This window comes from Salmo salar, chromosome ssa05 (genome assembly GCF_905237065.1).
Source record: "Salmo salar chromosome ssa05, Ssal_v3.1, whole genome shotgun sequence".
Classification (NCBI taxonomy): Eukaryota; Metazoa; Chordata; class Actinopteri; order Salmoniformes; family Salmonidae; genus Salmo; species Salmo salar.
The window spans coordinates 23,037,475-23,059,283 of NC_059446.1; the positions used below are offsets into that span (position 1 = coordinate 23,037,475).

The following is a 21,809-nucleotide window of genomic DNA, read 5'->3' on the forward strand; positions in this document are numbered from 1 at the left end:
CTGTAAAACAGCAAAACGTGGAATAAGACAAGGAGTATGAATACTTCCTGAAGGCATTGTATTTAACACCTTTACACTTGTGGGAATTGGCCTATATGGATAGGACTAAATTGAAATGTTTCTTACAGAAGAAATATGGAAAACACATGCATGACCATGGTAACAATGAAACAGGAACAGTTAGGAGATTGTGTGAACATTATTAGACTAAAGGTGAGGACACAACAGTTCACCTGACATAATGAACCCAAACATTACACTGTTGCTTTTGTGCATTTTACATTGACTGTACTTTTCACCTAATTTGACAATAACAAAATCTGAAGATACTATGGATACATTCAATAACATGATGATATTATTCCTGGAAAATGTGGGACAGGTGCAACATAAGAGCAAGAAATGACATGGATTTGAGTGAGAGGTCTAACTGGTGTTTCCAAGTGGTGTCACACTTCTCCAAAGTGTGCCCAGTTCCTAAGTAATTTCAATGCAGAAGAGTATTCAACTATAGGGTGCTTTTTTGAGCTCTCCTAGCTGTGCTGTTGAGGAACTAGAGCAAATACACTTGTAGTTGTTTTGTTTGGAACACAGCCCTGCAAACTCCTGCCTTTACACAATTACTGTTGTTTACGCAGTCCATTATATATTGCAATCTGGGACAGGTGGGCACAATTTGAAAGCTTGTTCTATTGCCAACATGACTAGCTAAATTATAAAATACAATATTACACTGCTAGGCTTTCACAAGGCAATTCAGAGAAGCAGAACATCATTTTGGTGGGCTTAGAATGGAGTCTTAAGTGCATTGATGCGTGGTCCGTGGTAAATTTATCACAATACAACAAACAGGCTCATTCTGTTCAGAACAACCCAGGGTATAACGCCATGTCATCTTGTAACTGTACATCAAACATAGTGATCATAAACATTGACACTGTATATTACATGAGTTTTATGATATGGAAACAGGCGTTTGACATCAGTGGTATTTTTCATTGTAATCCTCAACGTCTCATATTTCAAAATGCATTGAGTCCTCTTAATTTACAGCTTTTCCCTCACTCAGACAAAAGAAAATTGTGAAAATTGCACAGTTAGCAGGAGGGATGGGGTCAATTTCTTGTCGCGGGGTGCTCAAGTTCAGAACGGCTGTCAGTCAAAACCCATACAGCGCTGTGAAGAACAGAGCCTGAGCTCTGACTTCATGTATAGTATGTTACTGTACAGCCACTGTGTTCCAATTTAGGCACTTATCAGTGTCCAAATCTGACATTTTCAACCTGTATATTGGTACGAGTGTAAAGGGTTAACAGCATATACTAAACAAAATATTTGATATAATACTGTGTACCTAAGGAAACATTTCTCTAGTGGGTCGAAATACTTGTTGGTCAGAACTTGTTTATTTTCTTCATTCTAGATTTTGGAGTTCGACACCCCTGCTGCCCTGCTGGCAGATGACAACTCCAGATTCCGTGCCATGATCGAGGCATCTAACGGCAAGCACAGTGACACAGAGCAGTGAACCGAGTCGAATGGGTACAAATTAGCTCTTATAAAACGAGGCAATACAGCAGAGGACATGACTTGCACAAACTTTGAAGATTACCATCCTGCCATGGAGCGAGTAAGATGTTATTTTAGAAGGCATTAACAGAGGTTCTTACAAACGCTGCTAAATCTAGTGATGTCTGTTGATTTCAAAAACCAATGATGACGTCATGAGTATGATGACAATGTTCCAAAAGACGCATCAAAGATGTGGATCTATTGAGAGTATCGTACCTGCTGACCTTTACTGCTGTGTGGAAAGAGATCCTTTCTCAGAGGCAAAAGGAGAAAGTGCAAATAAAGAGCAATGACTCTACAATGGCACTTTATATTCCATGATGAAACACTGAAGCGTCTGTTAACACTGAATGTTGCTTCCTTTCACCCTCTCTCTACAGGGCTATCAGTGAGACTTGGAAGAGAACGTAAAATGATTTTTATATTTCACTGATATAATTCGAAGGAACCTATCACTTGTATAAGCCTCAGTGCTAGTTGGTGGAATGGATTTTATATTATGATATTTGCAATCAATACAGCCAGCACATTCATCAGTCAAATCACTGGGCAACTGAGACTTCCAAAGAATCACTTTGATATACCAAAGTAACCATTCCACATGAGCAAGGTCAGGAATATATTGACTGATAATATGTCAAGTTTTAATAAGGCAGATTATTATATGGTAATCATTTCAGTGAATCCTAACAGATGCGTGTATATGTGCCTCTACAGTTATGTCATTCGTTGTGCAGTAATGTTGTAGCCTATGCTTTTTGGAATTGCATTTGTGTTGCGTTATGTTCTGGGTGAATCATATTCTGGTATGTCGGAGCTGTATCTACATAGTCTCTTGTATTGTTGCAGGGTATATGGCAGGAATGTCGTTTTTATAACGTGTAATCATTCTGTTGTGTAGTAATAAAGCACAGTTATATTCATGAGATTGATGAACAGCAAAACAGAGTTGTGGAACAAATAATGAAAGGTACTGAGTATTTTGAGTATATTTTTTGTTCCAAACAACCACAGACAATGTCTGCAAATCAGTGTTTTTGGATGACATTTTGGATCGTAAACATCTAGATGCCTTAAAAAAAAAATCAATATGTTGCTAGAGAAATCGTAAAGATGGCCTTGTAAAAGACTTGAGATTGTAATTTTGCTATATTTTTTTATTCTTAAATGTTAAGATTTTTTTGGTCATAGAAATGCTTTACCAATAAAAATGTTTTCATACTTGAAATATTGTCCTTGCATTCATTGTTCTCGCATATGGTGCCTTCCTGGCATGCATGATGATCTGATAATGAATTAGATCAGTAGTCCATGGGCCAGAGGGCCAGATTTCACATATTAGTCCACTATGGGGTGGCAAGGATAATATCTGTGAGCTATATTTTGGTATGATAACCACTATCAGACACAGATAAATTGTGGTAATCACTGCATGAATGTTATGACCCTTATGCGGTTAATTGGGACAACTGGCTTTATGAAATGTATTATAAAACAACAATATTCTCAAAACAACGTATTGATATGTTATTAACTTCATAATACAACATGAAAGAAGGCATGGAACAATTTGAATGGTAGTGACATCTCTATGGCCCCAACGTAGAGGGTCTAAGGTCATACATGTATGCATTTTGGGGTATACATCGAGCCAGAATGGACGTTCGGTATAGGGAAGTGCTCCATTATGACATGGTACGTAGATAATCGACACCAAAAATCACACAAGGAGTCCCATTGAGACATTTTTGCATTCGGAAAGTATTCAGACCCCTTCCCTTTTTTCCACATTTTGTCACATTACAGCCTTACTCTAAAATGTATAACTTTTTTTTATTTCATCAATCTACACACACTACCCCATAATAACAAAGGGAAAACAGGTTTAGACATTAATGCAAATGTTTACATATGTTTACTTATTTACCTAAGTATTCAGACTCTTTGCTATGAGACTTGAAATTGAGCTCCAGTGCATCCTGTTTCCATTGATTATCCTTTGTTTTTACAACTTGATTGGAGCACCTGTGGTAAATTCAACTGATTGGACATGATTTGGAAAGGCACACACCTGTCTATATAAGGTCCCACAGTTGACATTGCATGCCAGAGCAAAAACCAAGCCATGAGGTCGAAGGAATTGTCTGTAGAGCTCTGAGACAGGATTGTGTCGGGGCACAGATCTTAAATGGAAGAAGTTTGGAACCACCAAGACTCTTCCTAGAGCTGGCCGCCCGGCCAAACTGAGCAATCGGGGGAGAAGGGCCTTGGTCAGGGAGGTGACCAAGAACCCGATGGTCACTCTGACAGAGCTCCAGAGTTCCTTTGTGGAGATGGGAGAAACTTCCAGAAGGACAATCATCTCTGCAGCACCCCACCATTCAGGCCTTTATGGTAGAGTGACCAGATGGAAGCCACTCATCAGTAAAAGGCACATGACATCCCGCTTGGAGTTTGCCAAAAGGCACCTAAAGGACTCTCAAACGATGAGAAACAAGGTTCTCTGGTCTAATGAAACCAAGATTGAACTTTTTGGCCTGAATGCCAGGCGTCACGTCTGGAGGAAACCTGGCACCATCCCTACAGTGAAGCCTGGTGGCAGCATCATGCTGTGGGGATGTTTTTCAGCTGCCGGGACTGGGAGACTAGTCAGGATCGAGGAAAAGATGAACGAAGCAAAGTACAGAGAGATCCTTGATGAAAACCTGCTCCGGAGCGCTCAGGTCCTCAGACTGGGGCGAAGTTTCACCTGCCAACAGGACAACGACCCTAAGTACACAGCCAAGACAAAGCAGGAGTGGCTTCGAGACAAGTCTCTGAATGTCCTCAAATATGTCAGGAGAGACCTCAAAATAGCTGTGCAGCGACGGTCCCCATCCAACCTGACAGAGCTTGAGAGGATCTGCAGAGAAGAATGGGAGAAACTCCCCAAATACACGTGTGCCAAGCTTGTAGCGCCATAACCAAGAAGACTCAAGGATGTAATCGCTGCCAAAGGTGCTTCAACAAAGTACTGAGTACTTGCTGTTCAGGGTTTTAGTGTAGAACTTTGTGATATCTGCTGATGTAAAAAGGGCTTAATAAGTACATTTGAGTAAAGGGTCTGAATACTTATGTAAATGTAATTTTATTTTTTATTTTTTAATTAGCAAAAAATTCTAAACCTGTTTTTGATTTGTCATTATGGGGTATTGTGTGTAGATTGACGAAACAAATCAACTTAATCAATTTTAGAATAAGGTTGCAACGTAACAAAATGTGGAAAAAGTCAAGGGGTCTGAATACTTTCTGAATGCACTGAATATTCAAAACATTAAGGACACCTGCTCTTTCCGACATAGACTGACCATGTGAATGCAGGTGAAAGATATGATCCCTTATTGATGTCACTTGTTAAATCCACTTCAATTCAGGACGCCTACAGCACCCGATGTCACAGGAAGGCCAAAAAGATAACCAAGGACATCAACCACCCGAGCTACGGCCCGTTCATCCAGAAGGCGAGGTCAGTACAGGTGCATCAAAGCTGGGATCGAGAGACTGAAAAACAGCTTCTATTTCAAGGCCATCAGACTGTTAAATAGCCATCACTAGCCAGCCTCCACCCAGTACCCTGCCCTGAACTTAGTCACTGTCACTAGCCGGCTACCACCCGGTTACTCAATCCTGCCTTATGTACATAGACATGGAATCACTGGTCACTTTAGTAATGGAACACTGGTCAATGTAATCATTTTTAGATGACGTTTTACTCATTTCAAATCAAATTTTATTGGTCACATACACATGGTTAGCAGATGTTAATGCGAGTGTAGCGAAATGCTTGTGCTTCTAGTTCCGATAGTGCACTAATATCTAACAAGTAATCTAACAGTTCCACAACAACTACCTTATACACACAAATGTGAAGGGATGTAATAGGAATATGTACATATAAATATATGGATGAGCGATGGCTGAGTGGCATAGGCAAGATGCAATAGATGGTATAAAATACAGTATATAGATATGAGTAATATAAGATATGCAATTTCATATGTATATACTGTATTCTAGTCATTCCACTCTGACATTGCTCGTCCTAATATTTACAGTATATATTTCTTAATTCCGTTCTTTTACTTTTAGATTTGTGTGTATTGTTGTGAATTGTTACATACTACTGCACTGCTGGAGCTAGGAACACAAGCATTTCGCTACCCCCGCAATAACATCTAAATAAACTCAGAAAAAAAAGAAACTGACCTTTTTCAGGAACCTGTCTTTCAAAGATAATTCGTAAAAATCCAAATAACTTCATAGATCTTCATTGTAAAGTGTTTAAAGACTGTTTCACATTCTTATTCAATAACCCATAAACAATTAATGAACATGCACCTGTGGAACGTCGTTAAGACACTAACAGCTTATAGACAGTAGGCAATTAAGGTCACAGTTATGAAAACTTAGACCACTAAAGAGGCCTTTCTACTGACTCTGAAAAACACCAAAAGAAAGACCCTGCTCATCTGAGCGAACGTGCCTTAGGCATGCTGCAAGGAGGCATGAGGCCTGCAGATGTGGCCAGGGCAATAAATTGCAATGTCCGTACTATGAGATGCCTAAGACAGCGCTTCAGGGAGACAGGACGGACAGCTGATTGTCCTCGCAGTGGCAGACCATGTGTAACAACACCTGCACAGGATCGGTACATCCGAACATCACACCTGCGGGACAGGTACAGGATGGCAACAACAACTGCCCGAGTTACACCAGGAACGCACAATCCCTCAATCAGTGCTCAGACTGTCCGCAATAGGCTGAGAGAGGCTGGACTGAGGGCTTGTAGGCCTGTTGTAAGGCAGGTCCTCACCCGACATCACCGGCAACAACGTCACCTATGGGCACAAACCCACCATCGCTGGACCAGACAGGACCGGCAGAAAGTGCTCTTCCCTGACAATTCGCGGTTTTGTCTCACCGGGGGGATGGTCGGATTCGCGTTTATCGTCGAAGGAATGAGCGTTACACCGAAGCCTGTACTCTGGAGCAGGATCGAGGTGGAGGGTCCGTCATGGTCTGTGGCAGGTGTGTCACAGCATCATCGGACTGAGCTTGTTGTCATTGCAGGCAATCTCAACTCTGTACGTTACAGGGAAGACATCCTCCTCCCTCATGGTACCCTTCCTGCAGGCTCATCCTGACATGACCCTCCAGCATGACAATGCCACCAGCCATACCGCTCGTTCTGTGCGTGATTTCCTGCAAGACAGGAATGTCAGTGTTCTGCCATGGCCAGCGAAGAGCCCGGATCTCAATCCCATTGAGCACGTCTGGGACCTATTGGATCGGAGGGTGAGGGCTAGGGCCATTCCCCCCAGAAATATCCGGGAACTTGCAGGTGCCTTGGTGGAAGAGTGGGGTAACATCTCACAGCAAGAACTGACAAATCTGGTGCAGTCCATGAGGAGGAGATGCACTGCAGTACTTAATGCAGCTGGGGGCCACACCCGATACTGACTGTTACTTTTGATTTTGACCCCCCCCCCCATTTGTTCAGGGACACATTATTCCATTTCTGTTATTCACATGTCTGTGGAACTTGTTCAGTTTATGTCTCAGTTGTTGAATCTTATGTTCATACAAATATTTACACGTTACGTTTGCTGAAAATAAACGCAGTTGACATTGAGAGGACGTTTCTTTTTTTGCTGAGTTTATGTGTATGTGACTAATACATTGATTTGATTTGAGATGAAGGAGACTAGACAAGCACCATATTTTCAAGATGGCCAACATTCATTCTAATGAGGAACTACGTTGATTTTGTATGGCTATAACTAAATAAGGAATCAGTGTAATAAGTCAAATAATGGCTTAAAATGTGTGTTACAATAAGGACAACACGCACACACAATTTAGACAGGGGCACTTGGACCAGCCCATCTGGCATTTGCCAGAAATGCTATATGGTCAGTCCATCCCTTGACTGATGTGTGCACTATTCTCAAGAATACACATTAATTTATTAAACTGAACAAAAATGTAAATGCAACAATTTCATTGATTTTACTGAGTTTTACAATTCATATGAGGAAATCAATCAATTGAAATACCTTTATTAGGCCCTAATCTATTGATTTTACATGACTGGGAATACAGATATGTTGGTAACAGATACCTTTAAAAAAAATGGGCCTCATAATGGGCCTCAGGATCTCGTCACGGTATTTTTGTGTATTCAAATTACCTTAGACAAAATGCAATTGTAGTTTATGCCTGCCCATACCATAACTCCACGGTCACCATGGGGCACTCTGTTCACAAAACTTGAGACATCTGTGGCATTGCGTTGTGTGACAAAACTGCATGTTTTTTGAGAGGCCTTAATTGTCCCCACTACAAGGTAATGATCATGCTGTTAAATCAGCTTCTTGATATCCCACACCTGTCAGGTGGATGGATTATCTTGGCAAATGAGAAATGCTCACAAACAGGGATGTTTGCAAATTTGTCCACAAAATTTGAGAGCAATAAGCTTTTTGTGCATATGGAAAATGTATTGGATATTTTATTTCAGCTCATGAAACATGGGACCAACACTTTATTTTTTGCATTTATATTTTTGTTCAGTGTAGATGGGTTTTATAATTGTTCCTTTTGTCCAGGTGAGAAAGGGCAGTGAGGAGTGCAATAGAGATTACGTCGTCTGTGGGTCTTTTGGGGGCGGTATGCAAATTGGAGTGTGTCCAGGGTGTCTGAGATTAAAATATGATGAGACAGCTTCTGAACAAATTGTTATCTCCAATGGCTAGGCCAGGTGTTCTCAAACTGTTTGGGGCCAGGGACCCCTTTTGTTATAGCATCTTCATCAGGAACCCCCTCATAATCAGAACACAACTGAAGTGAGAGAAACTCCTTGTATGCTATTTTGTACTATGACTTTGGGCCATGAGAAGGAACATTTAAAAAGTCCTGCCTCTTGGCTTCAGAGAGAAAATTGAGCCGTTTTCAATCAAATTTCCTGCAATTCTACACATTTTGTTTTAAATCTTACATTACAGTGCATTAATGTTAAAAAATATACATTTTGGGGAATACAAGAAGTAGAGTTAAAAAATGTATAGTTGGTGGAGTACTCTGGATATCAATATCCTTGTGAACCTCCCAAGCCCATGTTGCCCAAGGTTAAAAACATGAATTGTAGATTCATTATATTACGTTGTATTGTATTACTCTCTCTAAATTTATTCCACGCATCCCTTGTCCAAAATTCGTTGAATCTGTTTTTGTTAGTATTAATAAATAACTCCTACAGTACCGCAGACCCCCACTTCGAGAATCCCCGGGGCTAGGCTACATAATATTCATCCAGCTTTCTGTTCAGCAAATCCATTTATATCTTCAGCCAGACAGAGACAATTTGTACAATGAGAGAGACTGTTTAGTGGACATACACTTTGTTGCAATATCAGACAGAGTAAATCCCACACTATGCATTAAACATACTGTTTCAGCCAATCAGCATCCAGGATCTAAACTACCTGGTTTATAAATAAACACATAGCATGAGTAAAAATGGGGGAAAATAATACATAATTTTATTATTTTGTAGCTAGAATATGAAATGACATGCAGTGGGGTATTATGGGATATATTTGAGTTTTCTTGTCTGCATTGGTCTGCGTCGGCGTTCTTCCGGCTTCCAAGACTCAAACGGAAAGGGGAAAGCCTTGGCTGTGATGCCGCTGGATGATGGCTGCTTTCGGGATCTTAAGTTACGAACACCGGCCCCTGAAGCGGCCACGACTCGGACCTCCGGACGTTTATCCACAAGACCCAAAGCAAAAAGAGGTCAGATAAACTTAAATCGTTTGTCAATCCAACGTTGCAAAGAGAAATTGACACAAAGAGCCTATTTGGAAAGGAGCCCTTAGCTACGCTATGGTTGCTAACGTTAGCTAACGTTAATCCCCCCAGACGGCTATCAGGCCCAAACCAGTCTCTCTAGTAATAACAATGAACAGCTACTTGGCTTGTCAGTTTGCCTGCTCGCACTGAAAACACCAACCAGCTAGCTGGCTGGCTAGCTATCTTGATAGCTTTCTATGGGGCTAACGGTTACTCGTAATTTAGTTAACGCTAGCTAGCTAAATGATACTTTCAAATGAACAAATATTTCGCGAGCCGTTGTTTGCGTTTCAAATAACGTTAACTAGCAACACAACTAGGATACATTTGGAGCAGCTTGGTAGATAGCTAGCTAATGTTAGCGTTATTAGCAACTAGCTACTGTAGGTTAGCTAGTTAAATGTCGTCATTGATGGTCATGATGTATTTAGCTACTTTGACATGTCACTTAACGTTTCTGGCATATGTGGAATGGGATCCTAAGACTTAGTAAAAAATAAAAAATATTTTTTTTTGCCAAACAACCTCCACTCAATTTGATCATGTAGCTAGTTACCTAACGTTAGTTGGCAAAGCAGTCCCCCACTCAGATAATAATTTGTTTTGTAAACAAAGGTGGAGAATGTGGTATCCAGTGTCCAGTACATGTGCTCATTGGGTGACTTCATCAACTGCATGTTTTGAATTTCACAATAGAGATCTAATGTAAATAATTTGTGTTCCAGGATGAATTGACTGCGTTGAATGTGAAGCAAGGATTTAATAATCAACCGGCTGTGTCTGGGGATGAACATGGAAGTGCTAAAAATGTCAACTTCAATCCCTCAAAGGTGATCTTCTACTCATCACTGTTTCTTTGTCATCTGTATCAGACACATGTAGTGAATAATGATGCATGTTGTAGGATCTCTTGTTCATAGCATACTTTCCTATTACCCAAACAGATTAGTTCAAACTTCAGCAGCATCATTGCAGAGAAGCTGCGCTACAACACATTTCCAGACACAGGCAAACGGAAGCCTCAGGTCAACCAGAAGGACAATTTCTGGCTCGTTACTGCCAGGTCACAGAGCTCTATCAACAACTGGTTTACAGACTTGGCTGGGACTAAACCCCTCACCCAGCTGGCCAAGAAGGTAGGACTTTGTACCAAAACACCCCTGGGGGCACGTTCAGCAGAGCATCACATTGTGATAGAAATATGTTACTGTATGTAAAACAAACAAGACTCTGACATGTAGACTGAGTCATGCTGGCTCTATTCATGACATTTATATCTGCAAAGTTCAAAAATGTTTGCCTGCTGAACGTGGCCCTATTCTTCCTTTGACCAACACAAATTTAACCGCAATATGTCTGCTTGGGAGACTTATACACTATCTTCCTAATATCATTCAAAGTAACTACGTTGAGATTTATAAGACTGACTTGTAAATTATAAAAACATTTGTTATTTTTGTGCTACATCTTCCTTTACTGGGATTGTTTGGGTTTCTGTACCAGGTGCCGATCTTTAGTAAAAAGGAGGAGGTTTTTGGCTACTTGGCCAAGTACACAGTACCTGTGACGCGTTCGGCATGGATGATCAAGATGACCTGTGCGTATCACGCCGCCATCACAGAAACAAAAGTCAAGAAGCGGCACGTGATTGACCCCTGCATAGGTAATCAAGCACTCCTTAAAAAATATATAGCCTAACCATCCTTCCTTGAACAACATCGTTTTTTTTTTAATGATTGAGCATGTTCCAGCTAGCCCCCTGTGGCCAAAGCTCCTCAATAATGGAACATTCCAATATCCTGAGTGTGTTCACTGCCATTTAGAAAAGATAGGCTGCTACATCTCTAGAATTCTGCTCAGTCATGCTGCATTAACAGGAGCATATGCCACTGGGATGAATTGAACTCTAACTGTGTTCTTTCTGTCTGCACTGCAGAATGGACTCAGATCATCACTAAGTACCTGTGGGAGCAGTTGCAGAAGGTGGCCGAGTTCTACCGCCAGTCTCCCAGCCAGGGCTGTGGCTCCCCCCTCCCGGCCAATCCGGCCGAGGTAGACACGGCCATGAAGCAGTGGGAGTACAACGAGAAGCTGGCCATGTTCATGTTCCAGGTTGGTTGGTCCATTGGTTTGTCTGGGTTTTTTTGTCTGTTTGCCTGCCTATCTCAGGTTCCACGTCTGTCTCCACCGGGGACCTATGTATCTGCCATGTCTGATGCGTTTGATAAGCAAAAGAAATATGCTTCAACTGGTAGAGCATGGCCCTTGAAACACCAGGATTGTGGGTTCGATTCCCAGGGCAACCCATGCATCAAATGTATGCACACATGACTAAGTCGCTTTGGATAAAAAAAACTTTGGGGAGTTTCTCCCATTCTTCTCTGCTGATGCTCTCAAGCTCTATCAGGTTGGATGGGGAGAGTTACTGCACAGCTATATCAAAATCAAATGACATTTTATTTATCACATGCTCCGACTACAACAGGTGTAGTAGACCTTACTGTGAAATGCTTACTTGCAAGCCCTTAACCAGCAATGCAGTTCAAGAAATTGTTAAGAAAATATTTACTAAATAAACTAAAGTACAAAATAAAAAGTAACACAATAAAATTACATAACAATAACGAGGCTATATACAGGGGTACCGGTACCGAGTCAATGTGCGGGGATACAGGTTAGTCGAGGTAGTTTGTACATGTAGGTTGGGGTAAAGTGACTATGCATAGATAATAAACAGCGAGTAGCAGCAGTGTAAAAACAAAGGAGGGGTCGAAGAAAATAGTCCGGGTGGCCATTTGATTAATTGTTCAGCAGTCTTATAGCTTCGGGGTAGAAGCTGTTAAGGAGCCTTTTGGACCTAGACTTGGCTCTCCGGTACCGCTTGCCGTGCGGTAGCAGAAAGAACAGTCTATCACTTGGGTGCCTTTTCAGTTCTCTCCAGAGATGTTCGATCGGGTTCAAGTCCGGGCTCTGGCTGGGCCACTCAAGGACATTCAGAGACTTGTCCCGAAGCCACTCCTGCGTTGTCTTGGTTGTGTGCTTAGGGTCATAGTCCTGTTGGAAGGTGAACCTTTGCCCCAGTCTGAGGTCCTGAGCGCTCTGGAGCAGGTTTTCATCAAGGATCTCTCTGTACTTTGCTCCATTCATCTTTCCATCAAACCTGACTAGTCTCCCAGTCCCTTCCGCTGAAAACATCCCCATGCTGCCACCACCATGCTTCACCATAGGAATGGTGCCAGTTTCCTCCAGACATGACGCTTGGCATTCAGGTAAAAGAGCAATCTTGGTTTCAAGTCCTTTAGGTGCCTTTTGGAAAACTCCAAGCAGGCTGACATGTGCCTTTTACTGAGGAGTGGCTTCTGTCTGGCCACTCTACCATAAAGACCTAAATGGTGGGGTGCTGCAGAGATGATTGTCCTTCTGGAAGGTTTTCCCATCTCCACAAAGGAACTCTAGGGCAAAGTGGTCTTCGGGTTCTTGGTCACCTCCCTGACCAAGGCCCTTCTCCCCCGATTGCTCAGTTTGGCTGGGCGGCTAGCTCTAGGATGAGTCTAGGTGGTTCCAAACGTCTTCCATTTAAGAATGATGGAGGCCACTGTGTTCTTGGGGGACCTGGTGTGGCCACCAGCTGCATTAAGTACTGCAGTGCATCTCCTCATGGACTGCACCAGATTTGCCAGTTCTTGCTGTGAGATGTTACCCCACTCTTCCACCAAGGCACCTGCAAGTTCCCGGACATCTCTGGGGGGAACGGCCCTAGCCCTCAACCTCCGATCCAACAGGTCCCAGACGTGCTCAATGGGATTGAGATCCGGGCTCTTCGCTGGCCATGGCAGAACACTGACATTCCTGTCTTGCAGGAAATCACGCACAGAACGAGCGGTATGGCTGGTGGCATTGTCATGCTGGAAGGTCATGTCAGGATGAGCCTGCAGGAAGGGTACCACGAGGGAGGAGGATGTCTTCCTATAACGCACAGCGTTGAGATTTCCTGCAATGACAACAAGCTCAGTCCGATGATGCTGTGACACACCGCCCTCAGACCATGACGGACCCTCCACCTCCAAATTGATCCCGCTCCAGAGTACAGGCATCGGTGTAATGCTCATTCCTTCGACGATAAACGCGAATCCGACCAACACCCCGGTGAGACAAAACCGCGACTCGTCAGTGAAGAGCACTTTTTGCCAGTCCTGTCTGGTCCAGCGATGGTGGATTTGTGCCCATAGGCGACGTTGTTGCCGGTGATGTCTGGTGAGGACCTGCCTTACAACAGGCCTACAAGCCCTCAGTCCAGCCTCTCTCAGCCTATTGCGGACAGTCTCAGCACTGATGGAGGGATTGTGCGTTCCTGGTGTAACTCGGGCAGTTGTTGTTGCCATCCTGTACCTGTCCCGCAGGTGTGATGTTCGGATGTACCCATCCTGTGCAGGTGTTGTTACACATGGTCTACCAATGCGAGGATGATCAGCTGTCCATCCTGTCTCCCTGTAGCGCTGTCTTAGGCGTCTCACAGTACGGACATTGCAATTTATTGCCCTGGCCACATCTGCAGGCCTCATGCCTCCTTGCAGCACGCCTAAGGCACGTTCACGCAGATGAGCAAGGACCCTGGGCATCTTTCTTTTGGTGTTTTTCAGAGTCAGTAGAAAGGCCTCTTTAAGTTTTCATAACTGACCTTAATTGCCTACCGTCCGTAAGCTTGTTAGTGTCTTAACGACCGTTCCACAGGTGCATGTTCATTAATTGTTTATGGTTCATTGAACAAGCATGGGAAACAGTGTTTAAACCCTTTACAATGACGATCTGTGAAGTTATTTGGATTTTTACGAATTATCTTTGAAAGACAGGTTCCTGAAAAAGGGACATTGTTTTCTGAGTTTATTTATATGTGTGTGTGTGTGTGTATTGACAAAAAGCAAACATCGAAGTCATATATTCACTAAACAGTTTGAAATGGATTGAGTTGTTACTTGGTTAGAATTTTGTGACTTCAATGTTTGCTTTTTGTCATTACACAGCTGTCTGTCATGGTAGTATAACCCTATTTCACTATGTCACTGCATAAGCAACGTGCTGCATGCTGGGTTCATTAGGGGAAAAATAGCAGTAAACAGCTAGCAAGTTAGCTTCTATTTAGAGGGTGAGCCATTTCTCTTGTCAACTAAACTATGAGGTAACCGATAAGACAATGTATGCATTTTCTGACTAAGGTTAGATAGATTCACAAGCAAGACAAAACAGTTTGGGAATTTTTTGGATGATCGTCTCTTGCTCGCCCGCATCATACAGCACATTGTTTACACTGACTAATAGTGAAATGGAGTAATTGCATAGCGTTAAAGATGCAGTCCGGAATCTTAAGCACAACAAACTCATAACATATATTGTACCAATTAGGTTCGTAACATGTCATACGAATTGCAACAACAAAAAAATGCATGGTGTAACTTATCATAGGAAGTGGATGACGTAGTACACAAAAAACGGGGTTACGCTTTGGCTCGTGATCGCCACTTTCAAAACTAATGGCTGAAATTATACAAAGTTGTGGAGCATCACTTTAACTAACCATAAATACTTCATGCTGTAGAAGAACAAGCAATTACAAACGGTTGTTTGCTTGTGTCCAGGATGGCATGCTAGATAGACACGAGTTCCTGACGTGGGTGTTGGAATGCTTCGAGAAAGTCCGACCTGGAGAGGATGAGCTTCTGAAGCTGCTGCTGCCCCTCCTGCTACAGGTAATGCCAATATACCATCCCTTTAGCGCCCATCTTAATAATCATTTGGTTGGTGTTTATATTTGTCCTGTTTCACATGTGTATTAATATGCATGTGTGAATTGGAAATGAGGTTTTTGCTTATCCCACTCTCCCTGAGACACCCTCGGAGCAATTAGGGTTAGGTTCCTTATTCAAGGGCACATCGGCAGATTTTTCACCTTGTCAGCTTTGGGATGCGAACTAGCAACCTTTCAGTTACTAGCCTAGCGGTTAGAGCATTGGGCCATGTTTCTCCTAATGCAGTGATGAATTTCATTCTCCATCCAGTAGCAAACCACGTATTTCATGTGGAAGAAGTGACTTGAGGAGACACTCATAGAGATGTAGTTTATCTTCACTAATCAGGAAAAGTCCAGGTTCTTACATCCTCTAATTATACAATTGGGGACATTAAAATCTTATTTTTCAAATTACTTTTTGTGCAGCAATGGTACATTGTTAATGCGACAAATTATCTTGCAGGCACCAAGTAAAGTAGCAATCGTCTAACAATAACCTATCTAATGAAAACATTTTCTGACATATGCCCTTGGAAGTGCAGTTTAATCTACTTTAAAGAAAATGTTTTTACCTGAGCTGCAGTAAATGTTAAGTTTTGAATGCCCCCAACTGTACATCCCCCGTTTTTCCCTATATTCCATTGCTGTGATCACTTATCAGCTCTGAAGAGTTAGAACTGACATTGTGAGTCGTGTACCCTCCCTCACTTCTCAGGGGGTTAGAACTGACATTGTGAGTCGTGTCCCCTCCCTCAGTACTCAGGGGGGTTAGAACTGACATTGTGAGTCGTGTCCCCTCCCTCACTTCTCAGGGGGGTTAGAACTGACATTGTGAGTCGTGCACCCTCCCTCAGTACTCAGGGGAGTTAGAACTGACATTGTGAGTCGTGTCCCCGCCCTCAGTACTCAGGGGGGTTAGAACTGACATTGTGAGTCAATTCCCCTCCCTCAGTACTCAAGGGGGTTAGAACTGACATTGTGAGTCGTGCACCCTCCCTCAGTACTCAGGGGGGTTAGAACTGACATTGTGAGTCGTGTACCCTCCCTCAGTACTCAGGGGGGTTAGAACTGACATTGTGAGTCAATTCCCCTCCCTCAGTACTCAGGGGGGTTAGAACTGACATTGTGAGTCGTGCACCCTCCCTCAGTACTCAGGGGGGTTAGAACTGGCATTGTGAGTCGTGTACCCTCCCTCAGTACTCAGGGGGGTTAGAACTGACATTGTGAGTCGTGTCCCCTCCCTCAGTACTCAGGGGGGTTAGAACTGACATTGTGAGTCGTGTCCCCTCCCTCAGTACTCAGGGGGGTTAGAACTGACATTGTGAGTCGTGTACCCTCCCTCAGTACTCAGGGGAGTTAGAACTGACATTGTGAGTCATGTACCCTCCCTCACTTCTCAGGGGGGTTAGAACTGACATTGTGAGTCGTGTCCCCTCCCTCAGTACTCAGGGGGGTTAGAACTGACATTGTGAGTCAATTCCCCTCCCTCAGTACTCAGGGGGGTTAGAACTGACATTGTGAGTCGTGTCCCCTCCCTCAGTACTCAGGGGGGTTAGAACTGACATTGTGAGTCGTGTCCCCTCCCTCAGTACTCAGGGGAGTTAGAACTGACATTGTGAGTCGTGTACCCTCCCTCAGTACTCAGGGGAGTTAGAACTGACATTGTGAGTCATGTACCCTCCCTCACTTCTCAGGGGGGTTAGAACTGACATTGTGAGTCGTGTCCCCTCCCTCAGTACTCAGGGGGGTTAGAACTGACATTGTGAGTCATGTCCCCTCTCTCAGTACTCAGGGGAGTTTGTGCTGTCGGCCTACCTGTCTCGGAGACTGGCCTACTTCTGCACGCGACGCCTCAACCTGCTGCTAAGCGACGGGAGCCTGGGACCCGGCGCCGGGGGGCACCCGGCACACAGCATCCTGGCGCAGCCGGGGAATGCCCTGCCCCCCACACCCACCTCCCAGCCCACGGGGGGCAACCAACCCCAGACCCCCTTCACAGACTTCTACATCTGCCCTCAACACAGGCCCTTGGTGTTTGGGCTCAGCTGCATGCTACAGGTACAAACACACTGAATAGCCTTTCCACTGAATTGAATGGATTGTCTGCTACTGCAGTACTATTACACTACTATTAATATTGCTGTTAAGCCATAAGGCTAGTATAGTAAGTACTATTAATATTGCTGTTAAGCCATAAGGCTTGTATAGTAAGTACTATTACACTACTATTAATGTTGCTGTTGAGCCATGAGGCTAGTATAGTAAGTACTATTACACTACTATTAATGTTGCTGTTGAGCCATGAGGCTAGTATAGTAAGTACTATTACACTACTATTAATGTTACTGTTAAGCCATGAGGCTAATATAGTAAGTACTATTACACTACTATTAATGTTACTGGTAAGCCATGAGGCTAATATAGTAAGTACATGGCTATGTTGGTAAACTAGCTCTGGTTACATTATCAGGTTTGGGATTGTTCCTGATGAAATTGTATTGTAGATGACATTTTTCCTGATTTCCCATATTGTCAATCACATCCCTGAATTGTTCTTTTCCTGGTCTTGGTTTCATCAGAGTATCGTGCTGTGCTGTCCCAGTGCCCTGGTGTGGCACTACTCTCTGACAGACAGCCGGAACAAGACTGGTTCCCCACTGGACCTACTCCCCATATCGCCCTCCAACCTGCCCATGCCGGGGGGCAACAGCACCTTTACACAGCAGGTTAGGCCCAGAGTCTGGTTCCTGTCAAGGTTTCTTCCCGCCTTGGAAGATATTCCATGCCACTGTACCTTTGGCATTGACTTTATATTGCTTAGAGTTTGGATTATGACTAATGCATTTGGAGTTTGGATTATGACTAATGCATTTGGAGTTTGGATTATGACTAATGCATTTGGAGTTTGGATTATGACTAATGCATTTGGAGTTTGGATTATGACTAATGCATTTGGAGTTTGGATTATGACTAATGCATTTGGAGTTTGGATTATGACTAATGCATTTGGAGTATGGATTATGACTAATGCATTTGGAGTATGGAGTATGACTAATGCATTTGGAGTATGACTAATGCATTTGGAGTATGACTAATGCATTTGGAGTATGACTAATGCATTTGGAGTATGACTAATGCATTTGGAGTATGACTAATGCATTTGGAGTATGACTAATGCATTTGGAGTATGACTAATGCATTTGGAGTTTGGAGTATGACTAATGCATTTGGAGTTTGGAGTATGACTAATGCATTTGGAGTTTGGAGTATGACTAATGCATTTGGGGTTTGGATTATGACTAATGCATTTGGAGTTTAGATTATGACTAATGCATTTGGAGTATGACTAATGCATTTGGAGTATGACTAATGCATTTGGAGTTTGGATTATGACTAATGCATTTGGAGTTTGGATTATGACTAATGCATTTGGGGTATGACTAATGCATTTGGAGTATGACTAATGCATTTGGAGTTTGGATTATGACTAATGCATTTGGAGTATGGATTATGACTAATGCATTTGGAGTATGACTAATGCATTTGGAGTATGACTAATGCATTTGGAGTATGACTAATGCATTTGGAGTATGACTAATGCATTTGGAGTATGACTAATGCATTTGGAGTATGACTAATGCATTTGGAGTTTGGAGTATGACTAATGCATTTGGAGTTTGGATTATGACTAATGCATTTTGGAGTATGACTAATGCATTTGGAGTTTAGATTATGACTAATGCATTTGGAGTATGACTAATGCATTTGGGGTTTGGATTTGGACTAATGCATTTGTCAGTTGAATGATTGCCTTCCACACGCTGAGAGGTTGACATCATTGCATGCCTATTGACTTTGTCTTCTCAGTCGTCCCATCTGCTTATCTCAGTCTTATCTGTGCTTTTACCTCAGGTCCGTGCAAAGGTCAGAGAAATAGAGGAGCAGGTCAAGGACAGAGGGCAGGCTGTGGAGTTCCGCTGGTCCTTTGATAAATGTCAGGAGACAACTGCTGGTAAGGAAACTGCTCCTTCATGATTAGATCAATAACACCTATAAAATGACATGACATTGCATCCAGACAATGACTACATGGGCTGGTTTCCCAGACAAAGATTAAGACTAGTCCTGGACTAATAATCTAATTCAACAGAGATTCTCCACTGAGCATGCTTTATAGCCCAGCACTAGGCTTCATCTTTGTCTGGGAATCTGGCCCTGGATGTATAAGGAAAAAGGAAATTAGTAACATTTTGTGTTTTACTTGCTTTCGCCAGGCTTCACCATTGGAAGGGTCCTACACACCCTGGAGGTTCTAGACAACCACAGCTTTGAGAAGTCAGACTTCAGCAACTCCCTGGATTCCCTTTACAACCGCATCTTCGGCTCGGGCCAGAGCAAAGACGGCCACGAGGTAAAGATGTTTTCTCTTAGATGACCATTCTTGCATATGTCAAGTCTGAAGACTTCAAAGGCCCATTGCAGTTAAAATGTGATTTTTTCCTGTTTTTTATGTATCACACACACACATTGCATTTGGAAAGTATTCAGACCCCTTGACTTTTTCCATATTTTCTTACGTTACAGCCTTATTCTAAAATTGATTAAATAGTTTTTTCCCTCGTCAATCTACACATAATACCCCATAATGACAAATCTAAAACAGGTTTTTAGAAATGTTTGCAAATGTATAAAAATGTTACATAAATGTACATATCATTTACATTTTAGTCATTTAACAGAGGCTCTTATCCAGAGCGACTTACAGTAGTGAATGCATACATTTAATAAAAAAAAATTCTCCGTACTGGTCCCCCCGTGGGAATCGAACCCACAACCCTGGTGTTGCAAACACCATGCTCTACCAACTGAGCCACACGGGACATTTACATAAGTGTTCAGACCCTTTACTCAGACCCTTTACTCAGTACTTTGTGGAAGCACCTTTCGCAGTGATTACAACCTTGAGTCTTCTTGGGTATGATGCTATAAGCTTGGCACACCTGTTTGGGGAGTTTCTCCCATTCTTCTCTGCAGATTCTCTCAAGCTCTGTCAGGTTGGATGGGGAGTGTAACTGCACAGCTACTTTCAGGTCTCCAGAGATGTTTGATTGGGTTCAAGTCTGGGCTCTGACTGGGCCACTCAAGAACATTCAGAGATTTGTCCCGAAGCCACTCCTGCGTTGTCTTGGTTGTGTGCTTAGGGTCGTTGTCCTGTTGGAACGTGAACCATCGCCCCAGTCAGGTCCTGAGCGCTCTGAAGCAGGTTTTCATCAAGGAGCTCTCTGTACTTTGCTCCATTTCCTCCAGATGTGACGCTTGGCATTCAGCCAAAGAGTTCAATCTTGGTTTCATCAGACCAGAAAATCTTGTTTCTCACGGTCTGAGAGTCTTTAGGTGCCTTTTGGCAAACTCCAAGCAGGCTGTCGTGTGCCTTTTTACTGAGGAGTGGCTTCCGTCTGGCCACTCTACCATAAAGGCCTGATTGGTAGAGCGCTGCAGAGATGGTTGCCCTTCTGGAATGTTCTCCCATCTCCATAGAGGAACTCTGGAGCTCTGTGAAGAGAGTGACCATCGGGTTCTTGGTCACCTCCCTGACCAAGGCCCTTCTCCCCCGATTGCTCAGTTTGGTGGTTCCAAACTTTTTCCATTTAAAAATGGAGGCCACTGTGTTCTTGCGGACCTCCAATGCTGCAGAAATCTTTTGGTACCCATCCCCAGATCTGTGCCTTGACACAATCCTTTTTCAGAGCTCTATGGACAAATCCTTCAACCTCATGGCTTGGTTTTTGCTCTGACGTGCTCAATTTCGAGTCTCATAGCAAAATGACTGAATACTTATGTAAATAATTTCTTTTTATTATTGGTAAAAAATTCTGCTGCCGTTTTTGTTTTGTCATTATGGGGTATTGTGTGTAGATTGAGGGGGGGGAAGTATTTAATCAATTTTAGAATAAGGCTGTAACGTAACAAGATGTGTAAAAAATCTATGTTTTTATACTTTCCTGAAGGAAATCCGTGCTTGATAAATGTCCCTTTGCTAAGAAGTTATTTTTGTTTCTTTTTGACCATTAAAATTTGAAACAATCACAGTAAGGTACTTAATTGTTGCCCAGAAATGATATTGAGATAAAAATAGCTGCATTGGACCTTTTAATGTTTTTCAATCACAGATAAAAAGGCAAAATGTCAAGTGTGAGCAAGAGGCCAACTAACACCATCTGGCCCTAATCATTACTGTAGAACACATAGAATTTCTTCTTCTGGAGAGAATGAACTGTATTCTATTGTATTCTTCTAGAAACACTACTTAGATGGGCCCAGGCTTCCGTGCTGTATGGTCATGTTTCTCTCTGTTTAGATGTCCCCTGATGACGATGCCGTGGTGACCCTGCTGTGTGAGTGGGCGGTGTGCTGCAAGAGGTCTGGCCGTCACAGGGCCATGGTGGTCGCCAAGCTGCTGGAAAAGAGACAGGCAGAGATCGAAGCCGAGGTGAGACAGTGGCCCACGCACTCGTGCACATACACATTTCCAATTCATGACTACAGCACCGTGACTGCCCCA

At 42.9% G+C, this 21,809-nt stretch overlaps 2 protein-coding genes across 3 annotated transcripts in view; both read left to right on the forward strand.

Annotated features, from left to right (window-relative positions):
• wu:fb13g09 (ATP-binding cassette sub-family C member 5) overlaps window positions 1–2,800 on the forward strand; it is a 58,766-nt gene extending 55,966 nt beyond the window's left edge. For both annotated transcript variants that reach the window (XM_014199096.2, XM_014199097.2), the window contains exon 29: window positions 1,424–2,800. In XM_014199096.2, coding sequence (XP_014054571.1) covers window positions 1,424–1,528 — 105 coding nt within the window. In that variant the 3' untranslated portion in view covers window positions 1,529–2,800. The remainder of the gene's footprint in view (window positions 1–1,423) is intronic.
• A 6,360-nt stretch (window positions 2,801–9,160) lies between these two features.
• Window positions 9,161–21,809, forward strand: part of LOC106604460 (mediator of RNA polymerase II transcription subunit 12) — a 44,785-nt gene continuing 32,136 nt past the window's right edge. Inside the window, exons 1-11 of the mRNA XM_014199094.2 lie at window positions 9,161–9,405; window positions 10,188–10,292; window positions 10,407–10,598; window positions 10,966–11,125; window positions 11,399–11,574; window positions 15,096–15,206; window positions 17,033–17,305; window positions 17,827–17,973; window positions 19,160–19,259; window positions 19,522–19,658; window positions 21,606–21,737. Coding sequence (XP_014054569.1) covers window positions 9,304–9,405; window positions 10,188–10,292; window positions 10,407–10,598; window positions 10,966–11,125; window positions 11,399–11,574; window positions 15,096–15,206; window positions 17,033–17,305; window positions 17,827–17,973; window positions 19,160–19,259; window positions 19,522–19,658; window positions 21,606–21,737 — 1,635 coding nt within the window. The 5' untranslated portion in view covers window positions 9,161–9,303. The remainder of the gene's footprint in view (window positions 9,406–10,187; window positions 10,293–10,406; window positions 10,599–10,965; window positions 11,126–11,398; window positions 11,575–15,095; window positions 15,207–17,032; window positions 17,306–17,826; window positions 17,974–19,159; window positions 19,260–19,521; window positions 19,659–21,605; window positions 21,738–21,809) is intronic.